A 27,478-nucleotide genomic window follows, 5' to 3' on the forward strand; every position below is an offset into this window, starting at 1 on the left:
AGTTTACACAGTTTTATCTGGTGAGAGGGGAAAATTGGCTTGCTAGTGGACAAAGGGGACTTGGCAGGACCTGAGTATGCATGCTAGCTTACCAAGGGTAGGAACTCTTGGAGTTGTCTCTTAGTCTTGTTGTCATGACTTATTTAGATGCTAGGATTGGGAAGAGGTCTCCTCATAAATTTTTCTTGGGTTCTATTGCCATAGAGAGCAAGATTTCCTTGGGTCACACACAAGGCTCTGCTACCATCAAGGGTAGGAGAGGTCACAAAAGTGGCTCTGTGCCCTGCCAGTTACTCTGGGCCCTACTGATACTCATAAGTTCCTTACATGTAGTTTTAGAGCATTAATTTGAGACACCAAGGCCTTTACACATCCTCTCTATTCTCATCATCAAGTTTTAGACCTCGAATATTTCCCAATTCCATCCCAGCAGTGGGTTTCTTTCTCAGTAAAGGAAATATCTATGTCTCCAACCAGTCAGAATATTGTCCTTCAACCTCTTATTCTCCATGTTTTGTTAACTTGGGTTTCAGTTTGGTTTTAAGGAGTATTTAAATACGTTTGTGTGTAGGCTTGCAAGATCCTGATTGCAAAATCAGGCAAACACAGTATTGCTGTTTGGTCACCTTTCTGACCCCTTTCTTTGTGTAATCTTTTGATGCAATTTATGAATTTGTATCAGAGAAGAGTAATTTATTTTTATATTCCCAAAATACTCTGAAAATGAATATAATAGAATAAAATAGGAGTACCTAGTTCACCCTTGATTGCAGAGCTAAGAAAGGAGAAGAAAGACATCAAGGAAGGGAGGAAGAAAATGAGAACAATTGGAGAGCAGGGAGTAAGGCTTTGGTTATACTGGTGATGTGAGAAAATGGAATGGTTATCTATTCAAAGCACAAGCTCATCAATGTAAACATGAGTTCTAATAACCACTTAATTTTGTAATAAGCCTATCCAGGTAGCATGTGTGTGTCTACTGGGAGGAGTGTCATGCTTGGAGATGAAGGAGAGCATGGGAACCCTGATGAAAGGAGTTGACATATATTTTGAAATATATGTATAAAACTTAACTATCATTAACTTTGTAAATCACAGTATATAAAATAAAATTATTTACATAAAATGTAAATATCTAGATCTAACAGTATTAAAAACAAATATTTCATCGCTTCCTTTCTACCCAATGTCTTGATTATTCTTCCAAATGGGAGGAAATAGGGCAGTTACACTTTCTTTAAGGGTGTGTTATGTATTATTTTTCCATTTATTTATTTATTTATTAAAATTTATTTATTAAATTTATTTATTTATTAAAGAAGCTTTTTAAATATTAACCATGTGAAACTAAGACTGGCAAACCTTTGATGTATAAAGACATATTAACAATTTAAATGTAAGACTCCTGAATTTTTAATATTTAAAAAATATCAGAAAGAGCATTTGATATAAAGGCCAACCTTATAAAATTTTTTTCATTGAAGTTAAATAAACAATATACAATACTTACTGAAAGTTTAAAAGTAATTAAGTTTTATAATGAAACTTTAATTAGTTAACTAGATTAACTAAGCTCTTAAACCTGTAGTAAATATAACTGCAAATAGATCTTAGAATTCAGAAAAAAAAACAGTTTTTCTAAGTTAAAAATATAAAAGTACAGGGCTGGAGCGATAGCACAGTGGTAGGGCATTGGCTTACATGCAGCTGAACCAGGACGGACATGGGTTTGATTCCCAGCATCCCACATGGTCCCCCCAAGCCAGGAGTAATTTCTGAGCATCACTGGGTGTGGCCCAGAAACCAAATATATAAGTATGATATTAAATGACCAAGTGAACTCTATAGGTAGATCTAGAAAAAGAAACATGACAATCAGTACAGCAGAGGCAAAGATATCTGTGCAATAACCCCAGAAACTAATATACTTTAGTGTACATTAAAAGGAAGTAAGCTTTAGAAAAAAAATTTAGTTTTTGAATCTTTAGTTGTAGAAAAAAAAATATGGGAGTAGTTGAAGTTGCAAATAAACATTTTAGCAAAATATAAAGCAAGTAGAAAGTGAATAATCTGTTGCTTAATGAAACTTAGCTTGGCTGTTACTGGAGAGAAAATAAAAGTATTCAAATCTTTTACATCTGTTTCTTTCATCTAAGAATAATTGCCTTCCAATTGAAATTGTTATAAAATAATAAAGCTTGCTTATATAAGATACTGGTTTTGAAGGGATAGATTTTTATATATAGTTAGAACATGTATTGCTACATCATTATTTTTATGCTACCTTTGGTTATAAGAGTGTAACTGTTTATATGTTTTCTGGGCTGTGTTAACCACAAGATGCCCATCAATGAAGTGCCAAAATCCTTCCACTGCTGTCTCTATCATCCTATTTTTCCATTCACACTCTGGCTTGTGATATCTGTTATGTCCTAGATACCAAAATTTGTTGTCACTGGACATTGTATGTTATTTTGTTTCTTTATATCACACACATTAGTGAGACCAATCAGTATTTCTTCTTTCTTTTTATGATTTATTTCATTTAATATGGTACTATCCAGTTCTATTCGAGTTGTAGTAAGAGAAGATTTTATTTTTTTCCCCTTGTAATTGTGTAGCTTTCAATTGTGTGTATTATTTCCCAATAATGAAGAAGTGTGGATCTCATTTACTCAATATAACATTGAAATCATTATCATGAAATGTCTTGCCAGTGTATTTTAATCTAAGTCTTTGGTTCATTTTTTTTTAAATTAGCTTTTGTGCCTGGCAAAATCACTTTTGAAATAGTGATCCAATTATTTTATTTTGCATGTGACTTATCAGTTTTTCTAACACAATTTTTTGAAGAGGTTTTATTTTTCTATTTTATGGTCTTGGTTACTTACTTGTAAATTACCTATGGGATTATTTCTGAGCTCTCTATTCTAATCCAGTGGTCTAGATGTCAGTCTCTATTGCTGACAGTACCACACTATTTTGACAATACACACTACTGCATCTCTATGCTATAGTTTTAAGTCAGGTTGAGTAATTCTTGTGGTTTTTTTCCCTAAATTTGGGTGTACTTTAGCTAGTCAGATGTGATTTCATATACAATTTAGTAATATTTATTCCATGTCTTTAAAGAATACAGCTAGATGTGTTATAGGGATTGAATTCAATCTGCATGATTATTTTGTTAGAATGATTATTTTAACAATATTAATTTTTCTAATAATTAGCCTGGGATATTTATCGCATTCTTTTTGTCATCTACTTATTTTAACAATGATAGTTTTTAATATATAAATCTTCCAGCTCCTTTGTTAAATTGATTCTTAGATACTTAATTTTTAAAATTCAATTCAAATGAGATTTTAAATTTAGTCATTATGTTATTATATTATATTATATTATATTATATTAATTTTTTATAATAAACAGCTTGATGCAAGTAAAATTGAGGACCTGTAATAAATTAAAAATTATTAAAATTATGCAAACTCTTAAGACTGAATCACAAATAAATAGAAAATCAAACAGACCCTACAAGGAACAAAATTAAAATAGCAATTAAAATTCAGTTTTTCTCTGCAAAAAACAACTTCCATGTCAAGTTGGGCTTACTTGTAGATTTCATCAAACCTTCAAAGGTAATTTTTCCTTTTCCAACAACCTTTTCCAATTTGTTTCTAAATTAAAGAAATTTAAATTGGCCCAAATAGTTTATATGAGGCAAACTTCTTAATGATAACAAAAACAAACAAAAGTCGGACCCGGAGAGATAGCACAGTGGCGTTTGCCTTGCAAGCAGCTGATCCAGGACCAAAGGTGGTTGGTTCGAATCCCGGTGTCCCATATGGTTCCCCATGCCTGCCAGGAGCTATTTCTGAGCTGACAGCCAGGAGTAACCCCTGAGCAGTGCCGAGTGTGGCTGGCCCAAAAACCAAAAAACAAACAAACAAACAAACAAAAGTATCACACACAATCAGGGCTGGAGTGATGGCAGAGAGGTAGGGTATTTGGCTTGCACGTGGCTACCCAGTATGGACTGTGGTTCTATCCCTGGTGTCCCTTATGGTCCCCCAAGCCAGCAGCGATTTCTGAGTGCATAGCCAGGAGAAACCCCTGAGCATCACCAAGTATGTCCCAAAAAACAAACAAATAAAACATAAGACACTAAAAATTACGGGACAGTTGGTCCTAGATGCAAAAATCCTCAACAAACTCTTAATGAATCGACTTCACAATAAATGAAAAAATTTATATATTATGGCCAAGTGGAATTTATTTCCTGGAATTTATTCCAGGAAAGGAAGAATGAGTCAACACATGGAAATAAATTAATGTAATATGCTATATTAGGAAAAGTAAAGATAAAATTTATTTTGATCATATCAGCATTTATACAGAAAAGTTTTTGACAAAATTAGCATTCATTTGTATACAAATTCCAAATAAAAGGTATCAATAAGATTTTATTCAGTATATAAAAACCTAATGTGTTACTCAATAGTGAGTAAAAAACTTAAAGACCAGACATAAGACAAAAATTTTGTTCTTACACTGGTATTGTTCAACATAGTATTGGAAGTCTTAGCAGAAAAAAATAGCAATTATAAAAAAGTGATTGGATTTATTTGAAAAAGAAATTAGAATACCACTACTTAAGGTTGACATATTGGCTCCAGCAGAAAACTATCAAAAACAATTACCAATAAACTTACAAGCTAAAAAATTAGTAAGTAAAATTATATGGTGTTTAAATAAAAAAATCCCCCAAATGTATTGCACTTTAATATACAGAAAACAAACTAGAAGAAAAAAATAAATAATAAATAATTGAAATTCTTCACAAGTGGTAGGGCATTTGCCTTGCACTTGCTAAACTAGGATGGACAGTAGTAGTTCAATCCCAGTGTCCCAAATGGTCCCCCAAGCTAGGAGCAATTTCTGAGGGCATACCCAGGAGAAACCCCTGAGCATCAGCAGGTGTGGCCCAAAAAGAAAAAAAAAAAAGAAAATAGCTTTTTAGCACAATATAAAAAAATTACAGATTAAGTATTAAAGATTAAGTTTTAAAATGCTAAGGGAATATTTGAAAATGACCTAACTACAGATATTGTATAATTATAATTTCAATTTTCAAAATTTAGTTGAAAAAATTCTAAAACTTTTAATACACTAAAGATCAATATCTAGCTACGTAAAATATTGCTGCATGTATAGTTTGAAGAGCTTCAAATGAATTAAGACTTTCAAAAGAATAACTGGAAATTGAAATTTTGGTTATTTTTTAAATTTGATGAATATCATCAACCTACTGTTATGTTGATTTCATAAATATTTGAAACTTTTGTTACAAATTTCTTACAGACAGATCCATTTTTTTTGTTTGTTTGTTTTGGACATTTCTAGTCTAGCAGCAGGCTTTATTGGGAGCTGAGTGAAAGTGGGGATGAGCAGGAATGGTGAGCAAGGCTCAGGGAAAGGAAGAGCCTGATCGCAGACACAGCTTAGTTTTGGTGGCTGCTGTACTCTGCTATAATACTTACAGAAGAAACAGAGCAGGGAGATACTCAGGGAGACACTGGCCTAAGGGCGAAGCTGCTCTGGCGCCCAAACTCATAGGTGCAGTTGGAATAAAATAGCAACAGAAAAAGCAGTTTGGAGGGGTTCTTGGTTAGTGTGGGATATTTCTGGACGTAAACCCTGACATCTGCAGTTCATATGGTGCCAAGTAGATGGAGAAGTAGCCCAACTGGCCAGTGACTACAGTGCCAACAGCATGCTGTCTGTCATTGCCTTGGGCCTGTGATGAAACAATTCTTACTAACAGGGGAGGCTGCACATAGGACACTACACAGAGAGACCTGGTGTGATGAGAGAAGGGCTGAACCTTGTGCAGGTCAGACAAGGTGCATAGAGAGCTATGGAGTTGTGTCTGGCCAGAAATGAAGGGCACCAGGAAATGGAAGACCAGGTTGATGGAAAAGAGCACCGAATGCTATTTTAGATGACTACCTAGGTTTTGGGAGCAGAGTGTGGAGACAGTGTCCATACACAGCTTCTCCTGGATGTTTTGGTCATCATCCTTCAAGGATTTACCTTGGGCTTTAGGTGGAGGAACTTGATTATCAGCACAGATGATATCATTGCATTGCATCCGCATCATTGCGATAGCTCTGGAGAATAGACTCTTGATCTGATTCGTGGCAGCATGAGACCCCCACCTTGTCCAGAATGGTTGATAAATGGTTGCTGTTACACAAACTACTCATAAGTCTAAGATTTTAATAACCCACACCTCTGGTTTCAAAATATGCCAAAATTACATTTTCAAGATTATATCATGTGACCCTTATAAACTCTGAATATATTTTTAAAAATAATTTACCATTATAAACTAGGTTTTGGCCCCTAAGATTATCAAGCAAAATTGATATGTCTTTAATATGTTGCAGTTATATTCTGTATCTTTGGGCACTTTCTGATAGCTATAGCTCACCATTAGGACTTCTTAAGAACCAGGCATTGAAAACAGATTCAAAATATGCTTATAAATTAAAGAAAGGTCTCTATGGTTATCCATGCAATTCCGTTCCAAGACTTCATTTAAAAATGGTTATTTCTGCATGAATAGAAATGAATACTGTCTATCAAATTTTTTAAATGGGATAAATGTCAGGGAAAAACTTTGTATTGTGGTACATAGCCAAGAGCCAAATCGTTAATATGCACAACAGTTAGTCTAAATGTTGAAATTTTGTAGAGGCAACATATGGGTGCAATATTAGATATTTAGATGGCTAAATTTTCATGTTAACAGTTGACAGCTGCAAAGTCAGGCAGGTTTGTTCTGATTGAAACACAAGACACAGCTCTAAACCTTGCATATCAGATGGAGAGAAACTTTAATAAAGAGACTAATTTACAAACAATAGTGTCAAGTACCGGAAGGTTGTCACCCGAAAATGGTAGGTTCTAGTTGCTTAGTGAGGTGAGGAAATGTTTAGCTACAGTTAAGTAAAAATGAATGAGAGTGGTTAGGAAAGGTGTGTGTGTGTGTGTGTGTGTGTGTGTGTGTGTGTGTGTGTGTGTGTGTGTGTGTTTTAAAGCTTTGGGGCCAGATCTGGCAATGCTCAGGTGATACTTATTGTTCTGCACTCAGGAATCACTTCTGGCTCAGAAGTCCTTACGGGATGCTAGGGATTGAACACAGGTGGGCAATATGCAAGGCAAATGCTCTAAGGGCTGAGCTACTGTTATGGCTCCCAAAGTGTTTATTTTTGTCCAGTAAATAGTCATTTGAATTGATTGTATGCAGAACAGACATAAAGGTCATTGGTGCCAAAATGAAAATGCCTTTTTTAATGTTGTTTTAAACTATTTAGAGAAATCAACAGTTTAGTAGATGATATAGAAATCTAAATATGCATTTTATAAATAAATACAACTTTTGAAAGAACATGAAATGCAAAGGGAAAGAGCACTTTGCCTGACAAAGAAAAAATCAGATGGCATTTTAAAACTCTGAAAATGTTATTACCCTCTTTTGGTGTTTAAATAGGATTAAAGACAATTAGGAGAACCAATCATTTATTATAAAAATGTGTCACATGAACATACAAATCTCTTACACTGGAGTCCATCATAATCCTCTAGTATGTCTTCTGGTGGGGGTAGGTGATGATATGTGATGCTTGGGTGAATGCAAGAAAAGCATCTTAACTCCTGTACTATCTTGCCAACCCCTAAATTCAACTTTTCTTATTATTATTACATTGTATAGCTACTTATCAAAAACCAAGTATGTGCTAAGTTAAAGAGAAATCACAAATAAATAAAATAAATGTAGAAAACGGAAAAATACGAGAAATCATTCATATTCTAGTGTAAAAGAATATGGTATATTCATATTTAAAATATCATTTGAAGTATTTAATATTATCAAATAATTTGTTAATTGTAATATTCTATTTATATCTTAATTTTAATTCAGTAGGGATAGGTCATATGTCTAAGGGAGTTCAAGGAAACCAATACACTGTGGGAATGTAGAATCCTGAAATTTCAATAAGCTTAGCTTGTGGCTCCTTAATTGACTATTGAAGGAGGTAGAGTAGTTGACAAGTGGTACAAAAACATTAAGGGAGTCTACCATAGCAATCTTATAAGTTGAAAGCAATCAGGCAGAAATAGGAACAAAATAAGGCTAGAAAAATCATAGCAAGCAAGTCAAAGGAAATGGAACTGGAAGTTGTGATAAAAGGACAGATAATTATAGATCATTGAGAAATTGTGAAAAATATTTTTCTCATATTTTCAATACCCATTTTTCAATAGTTTTCTTTGAGGTTTATTTTTTAGATTATAAAGATGAAAAGAAAATTTCTCTCTGGTTTTAATGCTGACAGGGCATGCAATTAACTTAAAACATATTGGTAAAAGAAAATACAAATAACCGCAGGAAGATATTAGAACAAATAGAACAAATTGAGGGCATATTCCCTTAACTCAGAAATGAAATAGGTGTATGGGGCAATAAGGGGAAGTTTTAAGGAGATAGGAATATGTTAACAGGATAATGTGTGGCTTATTACAAAGACCTCTAATTTGAGGTGTCTCTAAAAGCAAGATCATTTCCAATAATGTCTTAATTCTTTGTAATAATATGCACTTTAATTTTGCTAGTGGTAAAACTTTATTCTTCGCATGCAAGACCTCCATGGACCTCAGTTTAATATAAGGCATATGTTAATTAGACACATTTTTGGAAAGCTTCTCTGATAATCTTGGAGAGATACACTGCATGTGTTTCCTTGAGCTGCCTGTACTCCACACCACTGAGTGATATCTGAAGACAGAGTGTGGAAAACACTGACCACTGTCATGCATGGCACACACAAAAAATAATAAATAAGGCGTCGCCCTGCTGTGAGATTGGCGATTGAGAGAAACTGAGGGGACCTTTCAACATTGTGTGTTTCTCTTTCTTGTCTACTGAGAGGGTCAGGAAGGGATCCCCCAAAAACTGTCTTCTGGAGCCACTCAGGCTGAAAGATGAGAAAGACCGAGTGAGTGAAAACTGGGTACCAGGGATGCCAGGCAGAGAGGTGACTCCTTTGTCTGTGAAGGCAGGTGGAAGGGGTCAGCTGTGCTGTGAGATTGGCAACTAGGAGAAACTGAAGGGACCTATCAGTTTTGCATGTTTCTCTACTATTATCTCCTCTAACTCTCCTGAGAGGGCCAGGAAGGGCACAAAAAACTGTCTCCTAGAGGACTCAGAAGAGCATGGCCACTCTGCTTTGCTTCATGGCTGCGTGCTCTCTTTAACTAATGAACCCCACCATAACAAGCAGAAAAAAAATCACACTACAAGTGTGGCAAAAAGTATGGGGAAAACTCGCAGGCAAACAGCATGCACAGAAAATGAATATGATAGCTCTGATGACACAAAAAAATACCAACAATATGATCAATCTCTCAGATATGGAGTTTAGAATAGAAATTTGGAAGATCCTCATGGAAATCAAAGAAAACATAGCTCTAGCTGAACAGGACACAAAGACAGAAATCAGAAAACTTCAAAATGAATTAACATATCTGAAAAAACTATGGTAGCTAAATGAAAAACCTCAATGTAAAGCCTCTCCAACAGGGTAACAGAGGCCGAGGACACAATCAGTGAACCAGAAGATGAAATGCAGAACAACTTCATACAGCAGAAGAGATTTGAAAACAACCTTAAGGCAAATGATATTACAATGGAAAAAGTACTCAAACAATGTGAACAGATGAAAAAATAAGTTATTGATAAAATCAACAGAAACAACATAAGAATCATTAGAGTCCCGGAGGCCCAGTAAAGAGATCGCCAGGAAGAATCAACAGTCAAATACATCATCACAGAGAAACTCCCAGAGCTAAAAACTGCATGCAATCAAATCCTGCATGTCCTAAGAGTACCTGCTAAAAGGGACCCAAAGTAAAACACCCTAAGACACATCCTAGTTACAATTATTAATCCCTTAGATAGAGATATAATATTAAAACAGCAAGATCCAAAAGGGAAATTACATTCAGAGGAGAATCCTTAAGATTTACAGCAGACATGTCACAAGAAAATCTCAAGGCTAGAAGACACTGGTGGTATACTGTGATGAAACTAAATGAAATGGATGCTTCTCCTAGAATACTGCACCCACCCGGACTCAAGTACAGGTTTGAAGGAAGGATACAGAGTTTCACAAATAAGCAACAGCTCACAAACTTTACAGATGCAAAGTCAGTCTTAAAGGAAAAATTGAGAGGCTGGAGAGATAGAGTGGACGAAAGGGGTTTGCCTTGCATGCAAAAGGTCGGTGGTTTGAAGCCCGGCATTACATATGGTCTCCTTAGGCTGTGAGAAGTGATTTCTGAGCATAGATTCAGGAGTAACCCCTGAGCACTGCCAGGTGTGACCCAAAAAACAAAACAAACAAAAACCAAAAACAAAAAAAGAAAGATCTGAAAGGTCTACTTTAAGACAGGAGAGACCAACAAACACACCAAAATTGTACACAAAGATGACATTAAATCCCATAACAATCATCTTCTTCAATGTCAATGGACTAAATGCACCAATCAAGAGACACAGAGTGTCTAAATGGATAAAAAAAAAAGAGGAATCCAACTGTCAGCTACCTACAAGAAACAAACCTGAATAGTCAGAACAAACAAACTCAAAATCAAAGGCTGGAGGAATATCATCAAAACAAACAATATCCTTAAAAGAGCTGGGGTGGTTGTATTAATATCAGATGATGCTAACTTTAGACTCAGAAAAGTTGTAAGGGATGAAGATGGGCACTTTGTACTAATTAAAGGATATGTGCAACAGGAAGAAATCGCACTACTAAACATATACACACCAAATGAGAGATGAGCACAATATGTAAAACAACTATTGACAAATTTGAAAGAGGACATCAATAATAACACAATAATTGTGGGAGACCACAAAGAGGCCCTGTCAACACTTGTATAGTTCAACAAGACTAAAACATAAGAAAAATATACTAGCAAATCAAAACAACTATGAGGTACCATCTCATGCCACAGAGATTGGCAAACGTCATAAAAAATGAGAACAATCAGTATTGGCATGTATGTGAAGAGAAAGGAACTATTTATTCACTGTTAGGTGGAAATGTCTTCTAGACCAACCTTTATGGAAAGCAATCTGGAGATTCCTCCAAAAACTGAAAATGGAGCTACCATATGATTTAGTTATACTACTCCTAGGGATATACCCTAGGAACACAAAAATACAATACATAAATCCCTATCTTATACGTATATTCATTGTCATGCTATTTACAGTAGCCAGACTCCTGAAATAATCAAGATGCCCTTCAAAAGATGAATGGCTAAAGAAACTGTGGTACATATACTCAATGGAATATCATGCAGCTACCAGGAGAGATGGAGTCATGACACCTTCCTATACATGGATATTTTATTTTGGTTTTAGGGTCACACCCGGCGTTGCTCAGGGGTTACTCCTGGCTGTCTGCTCAGAAATAGCTCCTGGCAGGCACGGGGGACCATATGGGACATCGGGATATGAACCAACCACCTTTGGTCCTGGATCGGCTGCTTGCAAGGCAAACTCTGCTGTGCTATCTCTCTGGGTCCCTATACATGGATTTTTAATGAAACCATTATTCTGAGTAAAATAAGTCAGAGAGTGAGAGATGGACACAGAATAGTCTCTCTCATCTATGGGTTTTAAGAAAAATAAGATACATTTTTTGCAATAATCCTCAGAAACAAAGAGAGAAGACTGGAAAGTCCACTTCATGACATGAGGCTCACCACAAAGAGTGGTGAGTGCAGTTAGAGTATTATCTTAACAATGTGAAGGAATGAGGAAAGTAGAAAGCCTGTCTAGAGAACAGGTATGGTTGAGGTGGGAATAAGAGAGATTTGTGACATCAGTGATGGGAATGTTGCACTGCTGAAGTGGGATAATCTTTACATGAGTAAAAATCAATAACAAGCATATTTGTAATCAAGGTGTTTAAATAAAGATACAAAAATATACTAACTCTGAAAAGAGAACTGGGAGGATACATATAGAACACTCCATTCCAAAAAACCTAAATATATATTCATCTCTAATATACATGGGTCATTCTCCAGGATAGACCACATGCTGGCACATAACAAATACCTCTATAAAATCTAGAGGATAGAAATATTGCAGGATACCTTCACAGACGAAAAGGCCCTGAAATTACATGGGAACTATAAAGGGACACAGAAGAAAAACTTTAACAACTGGAAATTAAAGAGCCTGAAACTTAACAATCAGTGGGTTGAAGATGAAATCAAAGTGGAAGTCAAAACATTCCTGGAAACAAATGACAATGAAGACACAAACTATCAGAATCTATGGGACACAGCAAAAGCGGTACTAAGAGGAAAATTTATAGTTTTGCAAGCACACAAAGGAAGGAAGAAGGGGCATGCCTAAATAGCTTACTGACACAGCTTAAAAAATAGATAATAATCAACAAAAGGAACCAAAAATAGGTAGACAGAAGAAAATACCAAAGTTTAGAGCAGAAATCAATGAAGTGGAAACCCTACAAACAATTAGAAAGATCTACGAAAGTTAATTCTTTGAAAAAATAAACAAGATCGATAGACCATTGGCAAAACTCACAAAGAAAGAGACAGAGAAACTTGATAACCCATATTAGAAATGGAAAAGGGAGATCACTACAGATATTGCAGAGATTTAAAGAGTAATTAGAGATTACTTTGAGAAACTCTACGCCACTAAACATGAGAACCTAGAAGAAATGGATAAATTCTTGGACTCTTACAACATTCCACAGTTATTCAACTGTAGATGTATCATATATAAACACTCCCATCTCTATTGAGGAAATTAAAATGGTAATCAAATGTCTGCCCAAAATCAAAAGCCCAGGCCCAGAATTCTTTCAAACCTTTCAAGAGGAAGTACTACCAATCCTGGCCAGGGTCTTTTAATGAAATCGAAGAAGCCAGAACACTTTCAAACAGTATTTATGAAGCAATATCACCTTGATACCAAAATATGATTGAGATGCTACCAAAAATATTATAAACCAATATCTCTGATGAACACATATACAAAGATCCTCAACAAAATCCTGGTAAACAGGGTCCAATCCTCCTAAAGAATATCATTCACTACAATCAAGTAGGTTTTATCCCAGGAATGCAAGGATGGTGTAACATCCATAAATCTATCAACAAAACACAAAACATCAACAACAAGAAAAATAAAAATCACATGGTCATATAAATAGACACAGAGAAAGTATTTAATAAGGTCCAACAACAATTCTTGATAAAAACTCTCAGCAAGATAGAAAGGAAAAGAACCTTTCTCAATATATTTAAGGCCATCTACTACAAGCCAATGGCAAATATTATCCTCAGTGGAGAAAAAATAAAAACCTTATCGTTAAATTCTAGTACAAGACAAGGCTGTGCTCTCTTCACACCCCTATTCAACATAGTACTAGAAGTTCTTGCTATAATGATTAGGAAAGAAAAATATATTAAGGGAATCCAGATAGAAAAAGAAGAATTCAAGCTTTTACTGTTTGCTGATGACATGAAACTCTTAGAAAACCCTAAAGACTCTACCAAAAAGCTTCTAGAAACAATAGATTCATATAGCATTGTGAGAGGATACAAAATTAACACACAGAAATCAAAGGCCTTTTTATACACCAATCATGATAGGGAAGAAATTGACATTAAGAAAACAACCCCATTCGCGTTAGTGAGTGCCACACAAACTCAAATATCTTGGATTCATATATATGAATCATCCCCTGCAATCCCCTGCGGTACCTGATTAAATATGTGAAGTACCTATACAAAGAAAACTATAAAACCCTGATTCAAGAAATAAGAGAGAACACATGGAAATGGAAACACATACTTTGCTCATGGATTGGCAGGATTAACATAATTAAAATGACAATACTTCCTGAAGCAGTGTACAGATTTAATGTGATCCCTCTAAATCAGGGGTCTCAAACTCGTGGCCCACGGGCTACAAACAGCCCTCTGTACAACATTTTGTAACCCTGCCCTAGCGGAATCTTTTTTTGTTTTGTTTTGTTTTAGTTGTTTGGGTCACACCCCCCAATGCTCAAGGCTTACTACTGACTTTCCACTCAAGGATCACCCTGACTTTGCCTCCTGCGGCCCCCAGGTAAATTGAGTTTGACATTCTTCAAAAAACTGGATCAAAAACTTCTGAAATTTATTTGTAATAATAAACATATTCGAATAGCTAAAGTAATCCTTGGGAAAAGGAATATGGGAGGCATTACTTTCCACAACTTTAAATTGTATTACAAAGCAATAGTTATCAAAACAGCATGGTATTGAAATAAAGACAGACCCTCAGATTAGTGGAATAGGCTTGAGTACTCAAAGAATGTCCCCCAGACAAACAATCACATAATTTTTGATAAAGGAGCAAGAAATCCTAAATGGCACAAGGAAAGCCTCTTCAACAAGTGGTGTTAGCACAACTGGTTAGCCACTTTTAAAAAAAGTGAACTTATACCTCTAGCTAGCATCATATACGAGGTTAAAATCCAAATGGATTAAAGACCTTGGTATCAGCTTTAAAACCATAAGTTATATAGAACAACACATAGATAATACACTCCATGACATTGAGAATAAAGGCATCTTCAAGGAGGAAACTGCACTCTTCAAACATGTGGAAACAGGAATAAACAGCTGGGAATATTTTAAGCTGAGAAGGTTCTGCACTGCAAAGAATATTGCCCAGGGTACAAGAGCTACCCACTGAGTGGAGAAACTATTCACCCAATAACCATCATTTGAGAGTACAATATCCAAAATATACTAGGCACTGGTGGAAATTACATGAAAAAAAATATAATCCCATCAAAAAATGGGGAGAGGAAATGAACAGACACTTTGTCAAAGAAGAAATACAAATGGCCAAAAGGTACATGATAAAATGCTCCACATCACTAAGCATCAGGGAGATGCAAATCAATACAACTCTGAGGTACCATCTCATACCACATAGATTGGTGCATATTACAAAGAGTGAGAACAAACAGTCCTGGTTGGGGATGTGGAGCAAAAGGTCCTCTTATTCACTGCTTGTGGGAATGCAGTCTAGTTCAACCTCTATGGACAGCAATATGAAGATTCCTCCAGAAACTAGAAACTGAACTCCCAGATGATCCAGCTATATCACTCTTAAAATTATACCTTAGGGACACAAAAGTACAATACAAAAATCCCTATCTCACACCTATATTCATCACCATCTTATTTACAATAGCCAGACTCTGGAAACAACCAAGATGCCCTTAAACACATGATGGCTAAAGAAACTGTGGTACAAATATACAGTGGAATATTATGCAGCCATCAGGAGAAATGAAGTCATGAAATTTTCCTATACATGAATTTACAAGAAATCTATTATGCTGAGTGAAATAAGCCAGAGGGAGAGATTTAGATGCAGAATACTCATCTTACTTACTTACTCATCTATGGGTTTTAAGAAAAATAAAAGACAATTTTATAATAATTATCAGAGACAAAAGAGGGGAGGGCTGAATGGTCCAGCTCACCACAGAATGATGAGGACAGTTAGAGAAATATCTACATTGAGAACTATCCTAACAAAGTGAATGAATGAGAAAAGTAGAAAGCCTGTCTATATTACAGGCGGGGTTGGGTGGGGAAGAGTTAGATCATGGGCTTTGCTGAAGGGAATATCGCACTGCTAACGGGGGTTTTATCTATATGACTGAATCCCAACTATAATCATAATTGTAATCAAGGCATTTAAATAAATGTGTTAAAAACGAAAGAGCTCTTAACATATCTAACAGTAAAGAAAAATTATAACCTCAGTGCAATACATAGGCCTCCATGTCCCACCACTTCTGGGTCTCTGCTTTCTGCTTTTTTTTTTTTTTTTGCTGGAGGCCTACCTGTGAGTCATTACAACTATGAGGTCACATAACTGAATGACGATGCAGTCATTAAATATTTGTTTTTAAAATAAAATAATCATTTATTATCAATAAAAATAAACAAAAACAAGTTCAAGTTTTATGTGGTGGGTTAATATATAAGTCTTCATAAGAAAATGGCCTTCAGGTGCTGAAGTGGTGGCATAAGTGGTAGGGCATTTGCTTTGCACGTACTAATCTAGGCTGTACTGTGGTTCTATCCCAGGCATCTCATATGGTACCCCAAGTTAGGAAATATTTCTGAGCACATAGCCAGGAGAAACCCCTGAGTGTTACTGGGTGTAGCCCACAAATCAAAAAATAAAAAGAAAAAAAGAAAGAAAATGGCCTCTAATTGGCAATATCCATAAAAAATAATCCTGATTATTGCCTACTATCTAAAGAAAACTCAAGAAATATTGGAAAGCTTTGCCAATACTTTCTCCTTTCCTAGCATTGAAATTTTATTTTTAGTTGTTTACATCTACTACCATTCTGTGATGTTGGTAGACTAATTTTGTAGGACTAATTTTGCATGACTAATTATTAATAAAATTTCTTTATCAACTCCTCTGTTTTAGATTCAAGTTAATATTTAATTGAATTGCATTTAGCTAATCATAAGAGGGTATAACTCTTGGCAAATAAATTGTACATTTTAGATTAAACTACATTACTTTAGAGGAGTGTTGTTATATATACATATTCACATAGTAGTTTATCCTATTTTTAATGTTAATTAATTAAAATAATTATGGATTGTCACAAAATTGTGTATATATTCTTGATCGTTGTAATCCTTATGAATAAAGTTATTTTATTTTTATTTTATTTTATTTTATTTTTTTTGGTTTTTGGGCCACACCCAGTGACGCTCAGGGGTTACTCCTGGCTATGCGCTCAGAAGTCGCTCCTGGCTTGGGGGACCATATGGGACACCGGGGGATCGAACCACGGTCCGTCCAAGGCTAGCGCAGGAAAGGCAGGCACCTTACCTCTAGCGCCACCACCCGGCCCCAAGTTATTTTATTTTTAACAAAATATCCATAGACAGAAACATGTAAAGAGTTGATTTCCTTTTTTTGACACCTGACATGCATGTTAGATAAAAATGATATTTCTTCATCTGAATAACTAGAATGATAAAACTTGACATTCAAAAAATGCATTATTCAGCTTGCCCTTTCAATTTTAAATCCTTATATCCTTCTCCCCTTTGAAAGGAATAAGGGTTGGTGATTTTCTAAGGACTGAGAGTAATAACCTTGCCACTGTCAAAACTTTTCTTTTCCTTATTATCTTTCACACCTAAGTAAGTCAAAAAGTTAATGGAGACATACAATCAGTTGCAAGTTCATTCTCAATGGTAAAATTGCCTGGGAAATTAAAATGAAACCTACTGAATAAATAACCTAATAAAACACCCACCTATGAACTAAATTGTAGCAGCTGAGCTGACGAGGTTCTCTTTCTTGATGGCTGGTATCATTGACATGAGCATTCTCTATTCTCTTTTCAGATTTCAAATCTTTACATATATGACACAGTACTTCTGCTTGCTAATGCTTTTCATAAGAAGCTGGAGGACCGAAAGTGGCACAGCATGGCAAGTTTGTCATGTATTCGAAAGAATTCCAAGCCATGGCAGGGGGGGCGTTCCATGCTGGAGACCATCAAGAAGGTAATTTTTGATTAGCATTTACAATTTCTTCATTTTCATGTACAAAAATAAAATAACTTGGTTTTTTATAATGATCATTTTTACAATGATGTTTCCCTCATCAATATTGCTGCCAACTCCAAACAAATATTTTACATTGAAGAAAAGGGAAGTGAAAATAAGTCAGAAAGTCATCAGTGTATATAATGCACAATTCCTTATTTATTTAAGGAGATTTTATAAAAGTAAAAATTAGTGTTTGAAATATTTTAAATTACTTTTTTTTAACAGTAGGATGCATTATTCAAATTACTTTGATGCCGCTATAAGGCTTAAAAATTTTGTAGTATCAACTAAAAATACTCAAATTAATTGTTTTCCAATTAAATATGCTTTGTATTTTATGATCTTCATTTATCTCCAAGTAAAAATATAATTCATAAGCAGTTGATATTTTCAGTAGTATTTACCCTGGATTTGACTTGCTTTGGCTTTCATACCTGCTTTATTCCCAGAAGTCAATTGTTGTGGCTTTTTTTCCAAAGGTATAAACACTCTTGGTCTCTCATGCTATTCTTGCTGTAGTTTCTTGAATTTAAAATAAAATGATTAATAAAACAAATTTCTCCTGAAAGCATTACGAAAATGACAGCCATTTTAGAATTTTATGTGTTTTAATTTACCAATCTTCTTTCTATTTATTTGCCTTTCTCTCTTGAAATAAAAAGAAAATAGCTAGTCAAATGAGTTCCGAATATACTTGGAAAGACTAGAGAAAAATTTAGCAACAGAGATAAAAAATATTTTGTATTAGGTGTGAAAACTAGGAAGCAAAAAGGAAAAATTGTTTCAAGTATAGAATAGCCTGAAACTTTCCTTAGCAGTTTTCTCTATGTAAATAATAATTTTAATTTGAACTTAATCTCTTACCAACACAGAGCTTGAGAAATTAAATGTATTTGAGTATTGGCAGAGAAAAATCTATCAACTGAAAACAGGATAAATCAAATCTAAATTCAATGTGTTACCACAACCTCTGAAATCTGTGTAAAAACTTGACATGTATAAATCCATGGGAAGTTGTTGAACATGATTTTGTTCCTGTTAATTTATTAATTCATGATCTGACTAGGATTCAGAAACCTGAATACATTTGTGCTTCTGAAACTTTCTCACAAAGGCAGAATAATAGATTGGGCAGTTGCTTAGGAGACATTGATGAGAGTTTCAGTAGGAGGGAAAAAGATACACAATAAGTGTGTAGGCATCTCCTATGGAGCAACTCAATATATAGAAAATTTATAATAAAAGCAATAATTTAGTATGACAGTTTATTTTGTGTATTAGTTGCAAGTTGGTGACTCTAAGCTTTTGATCCAGTGGTACATTTTAAAAATAGTTCTGTATATAAGAACTAAGTTTTTGGATTATTTGATTGCAAAGGTTCAATTTTACCATTTCTTTGTCTAAAATTTTAAATTTATTTTAAGAACAAAGTGATTTTTCCCCTAATTATATTACTTTGCCTGCTATGAGAGTTTTAAGCATTCAGTTTGAAAGTTAAGGTTGATAAACCTTGCATAGAGAATGTGAGAAAAGGTATGCATGGAGAGCATTAGGGATCAGTGCAGGTCCAGCTGCTCCAAACTGATTTGGCAAAGGTATGCACACAAATAAGACTTCTATGGTGAGATCATGGAGATGGAAAAAGTTCCCCTTTACTTGTGTTGAAGATTTACTAGACTTAAATTCCTAATGGTCGTCAAAGAAGTAGGCAATAATGAGCTTTCCAGAGATTTCCCAATGTAGAGCCCATGTGGACAGGGAAGGCAAACTTTAGAAAAAATCAGCTCTCAAACAACACAAATGAGGTCAGGATCTTTATTGCAATAGAGTTAATCTAGTGATAAAATTCTAATTACATTCAAATAACCATGACGTGCCTATATTAAGAAAAAAACTATATATATTTTGCAAAGATTATGTGCACTGAATATAATAATAATTATAAAATAATAATAATATAATGAATTTGTCACTTCATTTGTATTTTCATTAAGAGGAGAGAGGTGTCAAGGAATGCAGTTGATGTAAACATCATAAATGCCAATGAATGTAGCGAGTGATGAGTCTCCCAGAACCTGTAGTGTTGCATCTTTATAATCTACTTTATTACTTGGTAAGATAAATGCTTCCAAAATTCTATTCTTTTAAAAAGGCATTATGGTGCTGGAGTGGTGGCACAAGTGGTAAGTTGTCTGCCTTGACTGTGCAGTGGATCTATCTCCCACAGTCCTATATGGTCCCCCAAGCCAGCGGTTTGATCTCTCGGCGTCCCATATGGTTCCCCAACAAGGAGCAATTTCTGAGCGCATAGTCAGGAGTAACCCCTGAGTGACACCAAAAACAAAAACAACAACAAAAATGTAAAATAAAAAATATAAAATAATTGAAGGTTAATTCTCAAATGTGTTTGTTTTATAAGCACCACAGACTTACCTTTTTGTTTTGTTTTGTTTTTGGGTTACATCCAGGGCTCAGGAATTACTCCTGGCTGCTCTCAGGGGGAGAGGGACCATATGGATTGCCTTGATTCAAAGAAGGTTTTGTCCTGTCTTGGCCGCATGCAAGGCAAAGGCATTACCGCTGTGCTATCACTTTGGCCCCATGTATTTTTTCTTTTTTCTTTTTCTTTTTTTATAATACTATTGTTAGTCTTCTTTGTTTAAACCTATTCCTAAGCCTGTCAGTGTTTCCTTCCTCAGCACAAATTACACTTATCCACAAATTGCAAAGTCTTCTTTTTTTATACTATTTTTTTTTTTTTTTTTTTTTTTTTGGTTTTTGGGCCACACCCGGTAACGCTCAGGGGTTACTCCTGGCTATGCGCTCAGAAGTCGCTCCTGGCTTGGGGGACCATATGGGACGCCGGGGGATTGAACCGCGGTCCGTCTCCTAGGCTAGCGCAGGTAAGGCAGGCACCTTACCTCCAGCGCCACCGCCCGGCCCCATACTATTTTTTCTTTATTTAAACATCTTGATTACAAATATGATTGTGATTAGGTTTCAGTCATGTAAAGAACACCCCCCTTCACCAGTGCAACATTTCTACCACCAATGTCCCAAATCTCCCTCCATCCCACCCCACCCCCACCTGTACTCTAGACAGGCTTTCCAGTTCCCTCATTCAATCACATGATTATGGTAGTTCTCAGTGTAGTTATATGCTCAGGGAGTTATATACAATGCCTGATTTCAAACCATAGGCACAGTTATATTAACATGGTAAGCAAGTACCTTAATTTTATATTACCTGATCTTGATTTATTGATGTGGACTATTTAAAAAGCGTTTTTTAGTAAAAACAAAACAAAACAAAACTGTGATTTGTAATGTTTTTCATGCTTTAGTTGTAGGCATGTAATGTTTTCAGCACCAATCCTACTACCAATGTTCCCAGGTTCCCTTCTAATTACATCCTCCCTGTCCCCCCAGCCTGTCATCTTGGCAGAAACCTTTTAAGTTCTGTTGCTAAAATTTGGGTCTCATGACTTCTGTGTTGTTGACTCTATTGTTTGTATATTTAGGTCTTATTTCGTAACACCACTGACTCCTTGACCATTAGCCCCCATTATTATGTATTTATCTTGACTCCTCCAATCCACTCTTTTATTTCCTTCTCCCTATAATCTAAGGCCAAGTGAGGTTTAGACACCTCTTCTCTCACTTAAACCATTGCATTCCCTCATCTGGTTATTCTAAATACCACAGATAAAAGCTAATATCCTTTGTGTACACTTCTTATGTCTTATTTCATTTAATATATCTTTATTTTTATTTCTTTTATTTAATACCATGGTTAAAAATGCTACAGGCTCTTGCCTTGCATGTTGCAAACCTGAATTTAGTTCTCCAAATTTAGTCCCATGAGTCTCAAGCTGTTCCAGGAGTACCACTTAGCACAGAGCATTATATGGATTTTTGAGGTGATTTTTTGGGACAGATTATACATTTTTATGCTTGAGTCTTCCTACAAGTGGCCATGTAGAAAATCTTTTTATTTTTTTAGTATTTTTCTTAAAACCATAGAAAACAAAGTTCTCAAGTTCAAAGTTCTTTGTTTATTTTAACAAAGTTCTTCTTGGTTAGGTTTCAGATATACAATGTTTCAGAGCCAATCCTACCAGTTTTAACCTCTTTTAGCCAATGTTTCTAGAGCCCATGCCACTACCCCAGCTCCCTAGTCTGCCAACATAATAGGCCCACTTTAAGTTTTGATTGTTAAAGATACGGTCTTATGATTCTTTGTTTTTGACTTTGGCTTTCTTGGACTTGTCATTTGACGCAAACAAAACACCTGTGACCTCTTGGCCCCTGCCCCCATATTTTCATGTTTTTGTTTCTTCTCCTCTGCTCAATTTCTGTCCTTCTCCAACTCACTATACTCTAGGGCCAATAGTGTTCTAGCTAATTTATATTTCTTCATGGAATTAATCTAAATACAATATATAAGTGATATCACTCTGTATCTTTCTTCTGGCTTAATTTACTTAACACAATATCTTCCAAGGTATAAGTTCTTCACATGGATTTTTATTATTTTATTCCTAAAATTTCACAAAGCCTTGAATTTTGGTGTCTCTGAACACCATCATGACTGGACTATGTTTTCATTAATTTTTTAAATGAACCAGTGTAGATATCATACGGCAGTTATTTAGATTTGATATATTCTGTGTTGGTTGACTTTGAAAAATTGCCTTTACTATCCTATTGTTTTTTCAGTGGCTAATGATATATTCAAATGAAGTGTCATTTAGTTATAAACATTGAGCTCTTTTTTAAATGTTTTGAAAGTTTTCCTGAGACCTTCTGTGTATACAACCTGCCTGATCCACCCTAAAGCTCTGTGTGCTTCCAAAAACGGTAGTTTTCCGGTTCCATGGGATCATGTCAGTCATCTCCTTCAGCAAATGTCTAAACCTATCAATGTTGACTGCCAAAATCTCATCCAATTTCCAGTTTTTCCCCACTACATCCCTAAAATGTTCTCATTGGTTTGGTGGCTATCTGCCCCTAAGGGATGTTCCCTGATATGAAAAGTACTTGAAGCAAAGTATTGACCTTCAGATTAAAAGGAAATATATGCAAATAGATTTGTATGGACTTGGAATAGAAATCAAAGTAGTGACCTAAGAGTATTCTACTAATAAACACTAATGAGGACCAGATAGAAGCCTTCTTTAAAGAAGCACAGTATGCCTCAGATGACTTTTTGACAATGATTAGAAAAATTGATCGTATGCTTTGAGGTTCTTTTTTTAATATAATTTTTATTTTAATCATAGTGGCCTACATATCATTGACAATAATATTTTAGGTACATATTAACATAAAAATAAGGGAATTCCCATCACCGAATTGTCCTCCCTCCACCTCCGTTCCCGTCCTACCTCCCATATCCTCCTCCCTCACCCAGGGGTGCCAGAATAAGTGGTCCCCTCTGTGCCTAGCTAACTACTTAGTGGTCCTACACCTGTTTGGTCTTGGTACCTTCCTTATTTCCCACTCTAGTTGGGAGGCGGGACTAGATAGTTCCAGTTATGTGGTTTTGTTTGCAGAAGAGAAAAGTAATAAACTGGGGAAAAAATCAAATATGCCGAAAATGGGCAGAGTCCTTCTGGAAGCTCTCATCCTAGTTTCGAGAGACGAAGGGGATAAAGGAGGTAGAACACCACAACAGTACAAAAAGACATGTCAAATAAAACATCCAGTGAGCACTCCAACAATAAAGATAAGCACCACATAAAGGCCATGGTCTTGAGATAAAAAAAAAAAAAACATGGCAGAGCACATAAAGGAAGAAAAGAAAAGAAGAAAGAAAAATATGAACAGAGACAACAACTTCAATAACCACACCAAAACAAATAAATCGGCAAAAACTAGATAAATAAATTAAAAAATTGTGCTTTTTGGCTTTATTTTTTTCTTCCATGCTTTGAGGTTCTTATGAGAACTGCTCTGCACTTTCAGGGTTGTACTTGCAAGAATCTTAAAGTCTTATGCTTTGAAATTTTGGATGATACTACTTGAAGTATTGTCACAAGATTGAGTCATGGACATCATTCAACACCATTTTATTGGGATGTTATAAGTTTTTAAGTAAGATTTGCCATTTTATACTATCATGTAAGCACACACTTCAATCAGCTAATATTGTCATAATAAATAGAAGGAGAGTCTTAAAATTATGTAGGACACTCTATATTAATTCCAACATATATTCAGTTTTTTAGCAACAATGCTTCAATTATTTTCACAGACTAAATATAGGTAATGTGCTACTATACAACTTGTCTAAAATTCTTTGGAGGAAAATGAACTGGGAATTGCTCTGGTAGGGAAGTAGTCTGCTTTTTTTTCCCTAGAAGTTGTGGCATTGCAGAACAAGAAAAATCTATTCTCTTTCCATTAGAGATAATTTCCAAGAGTTGTTTTAGTTCAGACTGGCCTGCGGGATCTGTTGAGTCTATTGCATTTGTATCCGAGTTCACCTTTCCTCTATTCAATCACCCTTTTCTTCCTCCCTGGCAGGAACTATTCTCAGGAGAGTTTAAGGAGTACCTTTTCACCAGTGCAGAATAAGAATGCATCTCAGAGGTATTGTCTGGGTAATTGGACTCAGAACAGAGAAAGAAGATTAGAAAAATATGCATGGAACTGATGCTATCTTAATGAAAACTCCAAAAGGATTAAACCTAAGATAAAAACAGCTCTGGAAAAAAACTAGATAGCCCAGTAAACAAAAACACTTGTATAAATTATGTGGTCACTGTTCTAGATTAATTTCAGAGTGAATTAAATGTACATAATTTTTTAGAATGAAAAAAGGGGTTATTTTGTAGGTAGATGATGAAATGTAAAACATTTAAAATACATACATAAGAAAAATTCAGAGCTAAGTAATAGAAAAATAGACTAACTTTTGTTTAATAAGAAAAATTAAACATTTAATAGACTTAAATTAAATGCTTTTGCATTGATTGAATAGATCAATTTTACTAGACCCTATGTGGCAATATTTTCTTTGCAAATATGACAATGTCAAAAATAGTAATATTTGTAAGAGTATCTTAAATCTTTTAGTGATAAATACATTTTATAATATTGATGATATATGACTGGAGAGATGACACAGTGGGCGAAAGCACTTTTCTTATACACTGCTGATTTTAATTTGATTCCAGGTACCCTATATAGAAACCAAGCTCCCTAAGGAATGATTCTTGAATATAAACTCAGGAGTTTACCTTGAGCAAGTCTAGTTGTACCAACAAACAAACAAAAACAAAAATAATTTTGATACATTTAGACACACATTGTATCTAAAATATTTACCTCAATCAGTAATGAGTATGTGGCACCCCATTCTGAAGTCACTTGCATCTATCTATCTCAGCTCAGGTACATAAGTTGCTTTATTTATGAAAATATTCTCACTTACTCCCAATTTCTCTCCCCCTCTCCAGAAATCCACATTCTCCTAAGAATTAGTGTCCTTACTTAATAGAGCTATTTTCTTCAAAAGAAATAAAAATAATAATTGTGATCAATTTTACAAATCCATCTGATTTGGGGAATACATTGAAAACCATAAAAGTGTCTGATAAGTGGAAATGTTCCAAATTAGTAGGCCTTAGTCAGGAAAGAAAAGGGAGAAGAATTCTAGTAATGTGTAAGAATAATATTTCATACAGAGGTGTTGAATGCTACTATGATTTAAAGAAAGAGAGCTTGGAACACAATAAAACTAGGAAATAACCCCAGGAATAGATGCATAGTCTCTTGCTAGCTCAAAGAGGTACACTAGGAAACTATACATACAGTATTAAACTTATGGGGTAAAGTTAAGCCATTAATAAATGTTAAACAGAGAGAACAAAGTTAGAGAGACAAGCTCTAGTTCTGTAGCTGCTTATTAAGCAGTCAGTGTTCTGCTATTTAGCATTCTTAGGACAAAGGGAAAGAATACTAATTCTGAAGTGAATGTCCATTGTATCATACTGATCTACCTTAAGTTCCTTGCAACAATCACTTTACCTAAAACTCATTTTCACTGAAAAACGAATTGCCCTAAAATAATTTTAATCTAAAATAAAAGATAAAATCATAAAATATGCTGAACATTAATTTAAAAGGCTTACTAAGAAAAAGTTTTTAACAAAATCAAATGGATTACCAAGACTAAATTAAATCCTTTGCCATAAAATGTCTGTTGTAAATCTCCTCAGATTACACTGGAAGTAAAATGAACAGACATGGGGTGTAACTGTCTCAGGTTTATAACTGGCTGAAAATACATTGAAATATTAAAAATCCTTATATTTTACCAAATCTAAAATAGAAGTAGTGACAAAAAAAACACAAAATTTTCTGTCTTGTGGTCTCCATTAACAAGCTGTACAATTATTCTACTCATATTGACCTATACTCAAGGCTTCCTCCTGGCATTGGGCACAGAGATCAATCCTGGAAGATACTTAAAATTTATATATGGCATCTGGGATTAAAGCCACATTCTAGTCCGTGTGTTGTCTCTATAATGCCTTGTTCTTTGGAGTTTGTTTATTTTGAGACCATACCCAGAGATATTCAAGATATATTTGTACTCAAAAGTAACTCTTAATAGCGCTTCAGAATCCAAGGTTAGCTGTATACAAGGCAAACAACTTCCCCTCTATTGTAGCTCTTCAGCAAGTAGAAATATTTTTCTCACGATTTTCAAGATGGTTATTCTCATCATACTGTTGTAGACAAACAGGCATGTGTATGACTAGTATCCTGATGACATATTTTTGTAAACAATAAAATATAGACATTTACCTACTGTGAAATAACCTAAAGGTACAACCCAAAGGTACAAAGACCATTGATATACAAATTTTGAGCTCTTTGGAGAGGAGAAACTGAAATTTCACCCAGAGAAGTATGAATCCCTAAACAAACAAACAAACAAAATATAGGAGAATCTAAAGGTTGTAATGAGATTATGAGAATTTTGTCAACATTGCAAGCATTTTTCTGTGACAATGTCCAGATTATTTCCTAGTTGTGTAGAAAACTCCAGGAAGAAATCCCATTTGTAGGAATGGAATTCTTATATTCTAAAGGCATTTTTCTTTGCTTTCCCATATTATCTCTGGAGCAGATTTCTTTTCTTTTTTCCCTTTTTCACACTGGAAAAGCCTGTGTTCTCTATTGAACATCCATTTTTCTTTTTTTAGCATTTAAATAAATTTTTTTAATACAAATATTTTTTCTTTTACTATTTGCCTTCCCCTAAAATTATTTTTGATGAGATAAGGCAATGATGCTGGAAGATCTATGTTGACTCTTACTTCCCAAAAAGAACCATTTCTAGCCTTAATTTGTCCCATAGATCATGAGAAAGCTGGTGGTGGGATCATTTTTCATATCCTACAATAAGTGCATGTCAGGTGCAGCTTGATTTTTGACACATGGCATGACAAGAAATGAGTTTCCATACTTGTATATACTTAGACCAGAATTTACTAGTCAGTTCTGTTCTATTCCAGGCATTTTCTCAATTTCAGGTGACAAGATGGGTCAAATTGAAAGGTGGAATAACTCTTTTTCAATGCTACTTCCCTTGTGATCTAATTACAGATATTAGATGGGATTTTCCAAAGGTAGAGCCAACCTCAGTACACAGCCCACCATGAAAGTGGGAAAATATAAAAGAACA

The 27,478-nt window shown here is 34.9% G+C and overlaps 1 protein-coding gene across 1 annotated transcript in view; it reads left to right on the forward strand.

The window, feature by feature from the left end:
• GRID2 (glutamate ionotropic receptor delta type subunit 2) overlaps window positions 1-27,478 on the forward strand; it is a 1,564,419-nt gene that overhangs the window by 927,698 nt on the left and 609,243 nt on the right. The window contains exon 7 of the mRNA XM_049789891.1: window positions 17,572-17,733. Coding sequence (XP_049645848.1) covers window positions 17,572-17,733 — 162 coding nt within the window. The remainder of the gene's footprint in view (window positions 1-17,571; window positions 17,734-27,478) is intronic.

This window comes from Suncus etruscus, chromosome 16, assembly GCF_024139225.1.
Source record: "Suncus etruscus isolate mSunEtr1 chromosome 16, mSunEtr1.pri.cur, whole genome shotgun sequence".
NCBI lineage: Eukaryota > Metazoa > Chordata > Mammalia > Eulipotyphla > Soricidae > Suncus > Suncus etruscus.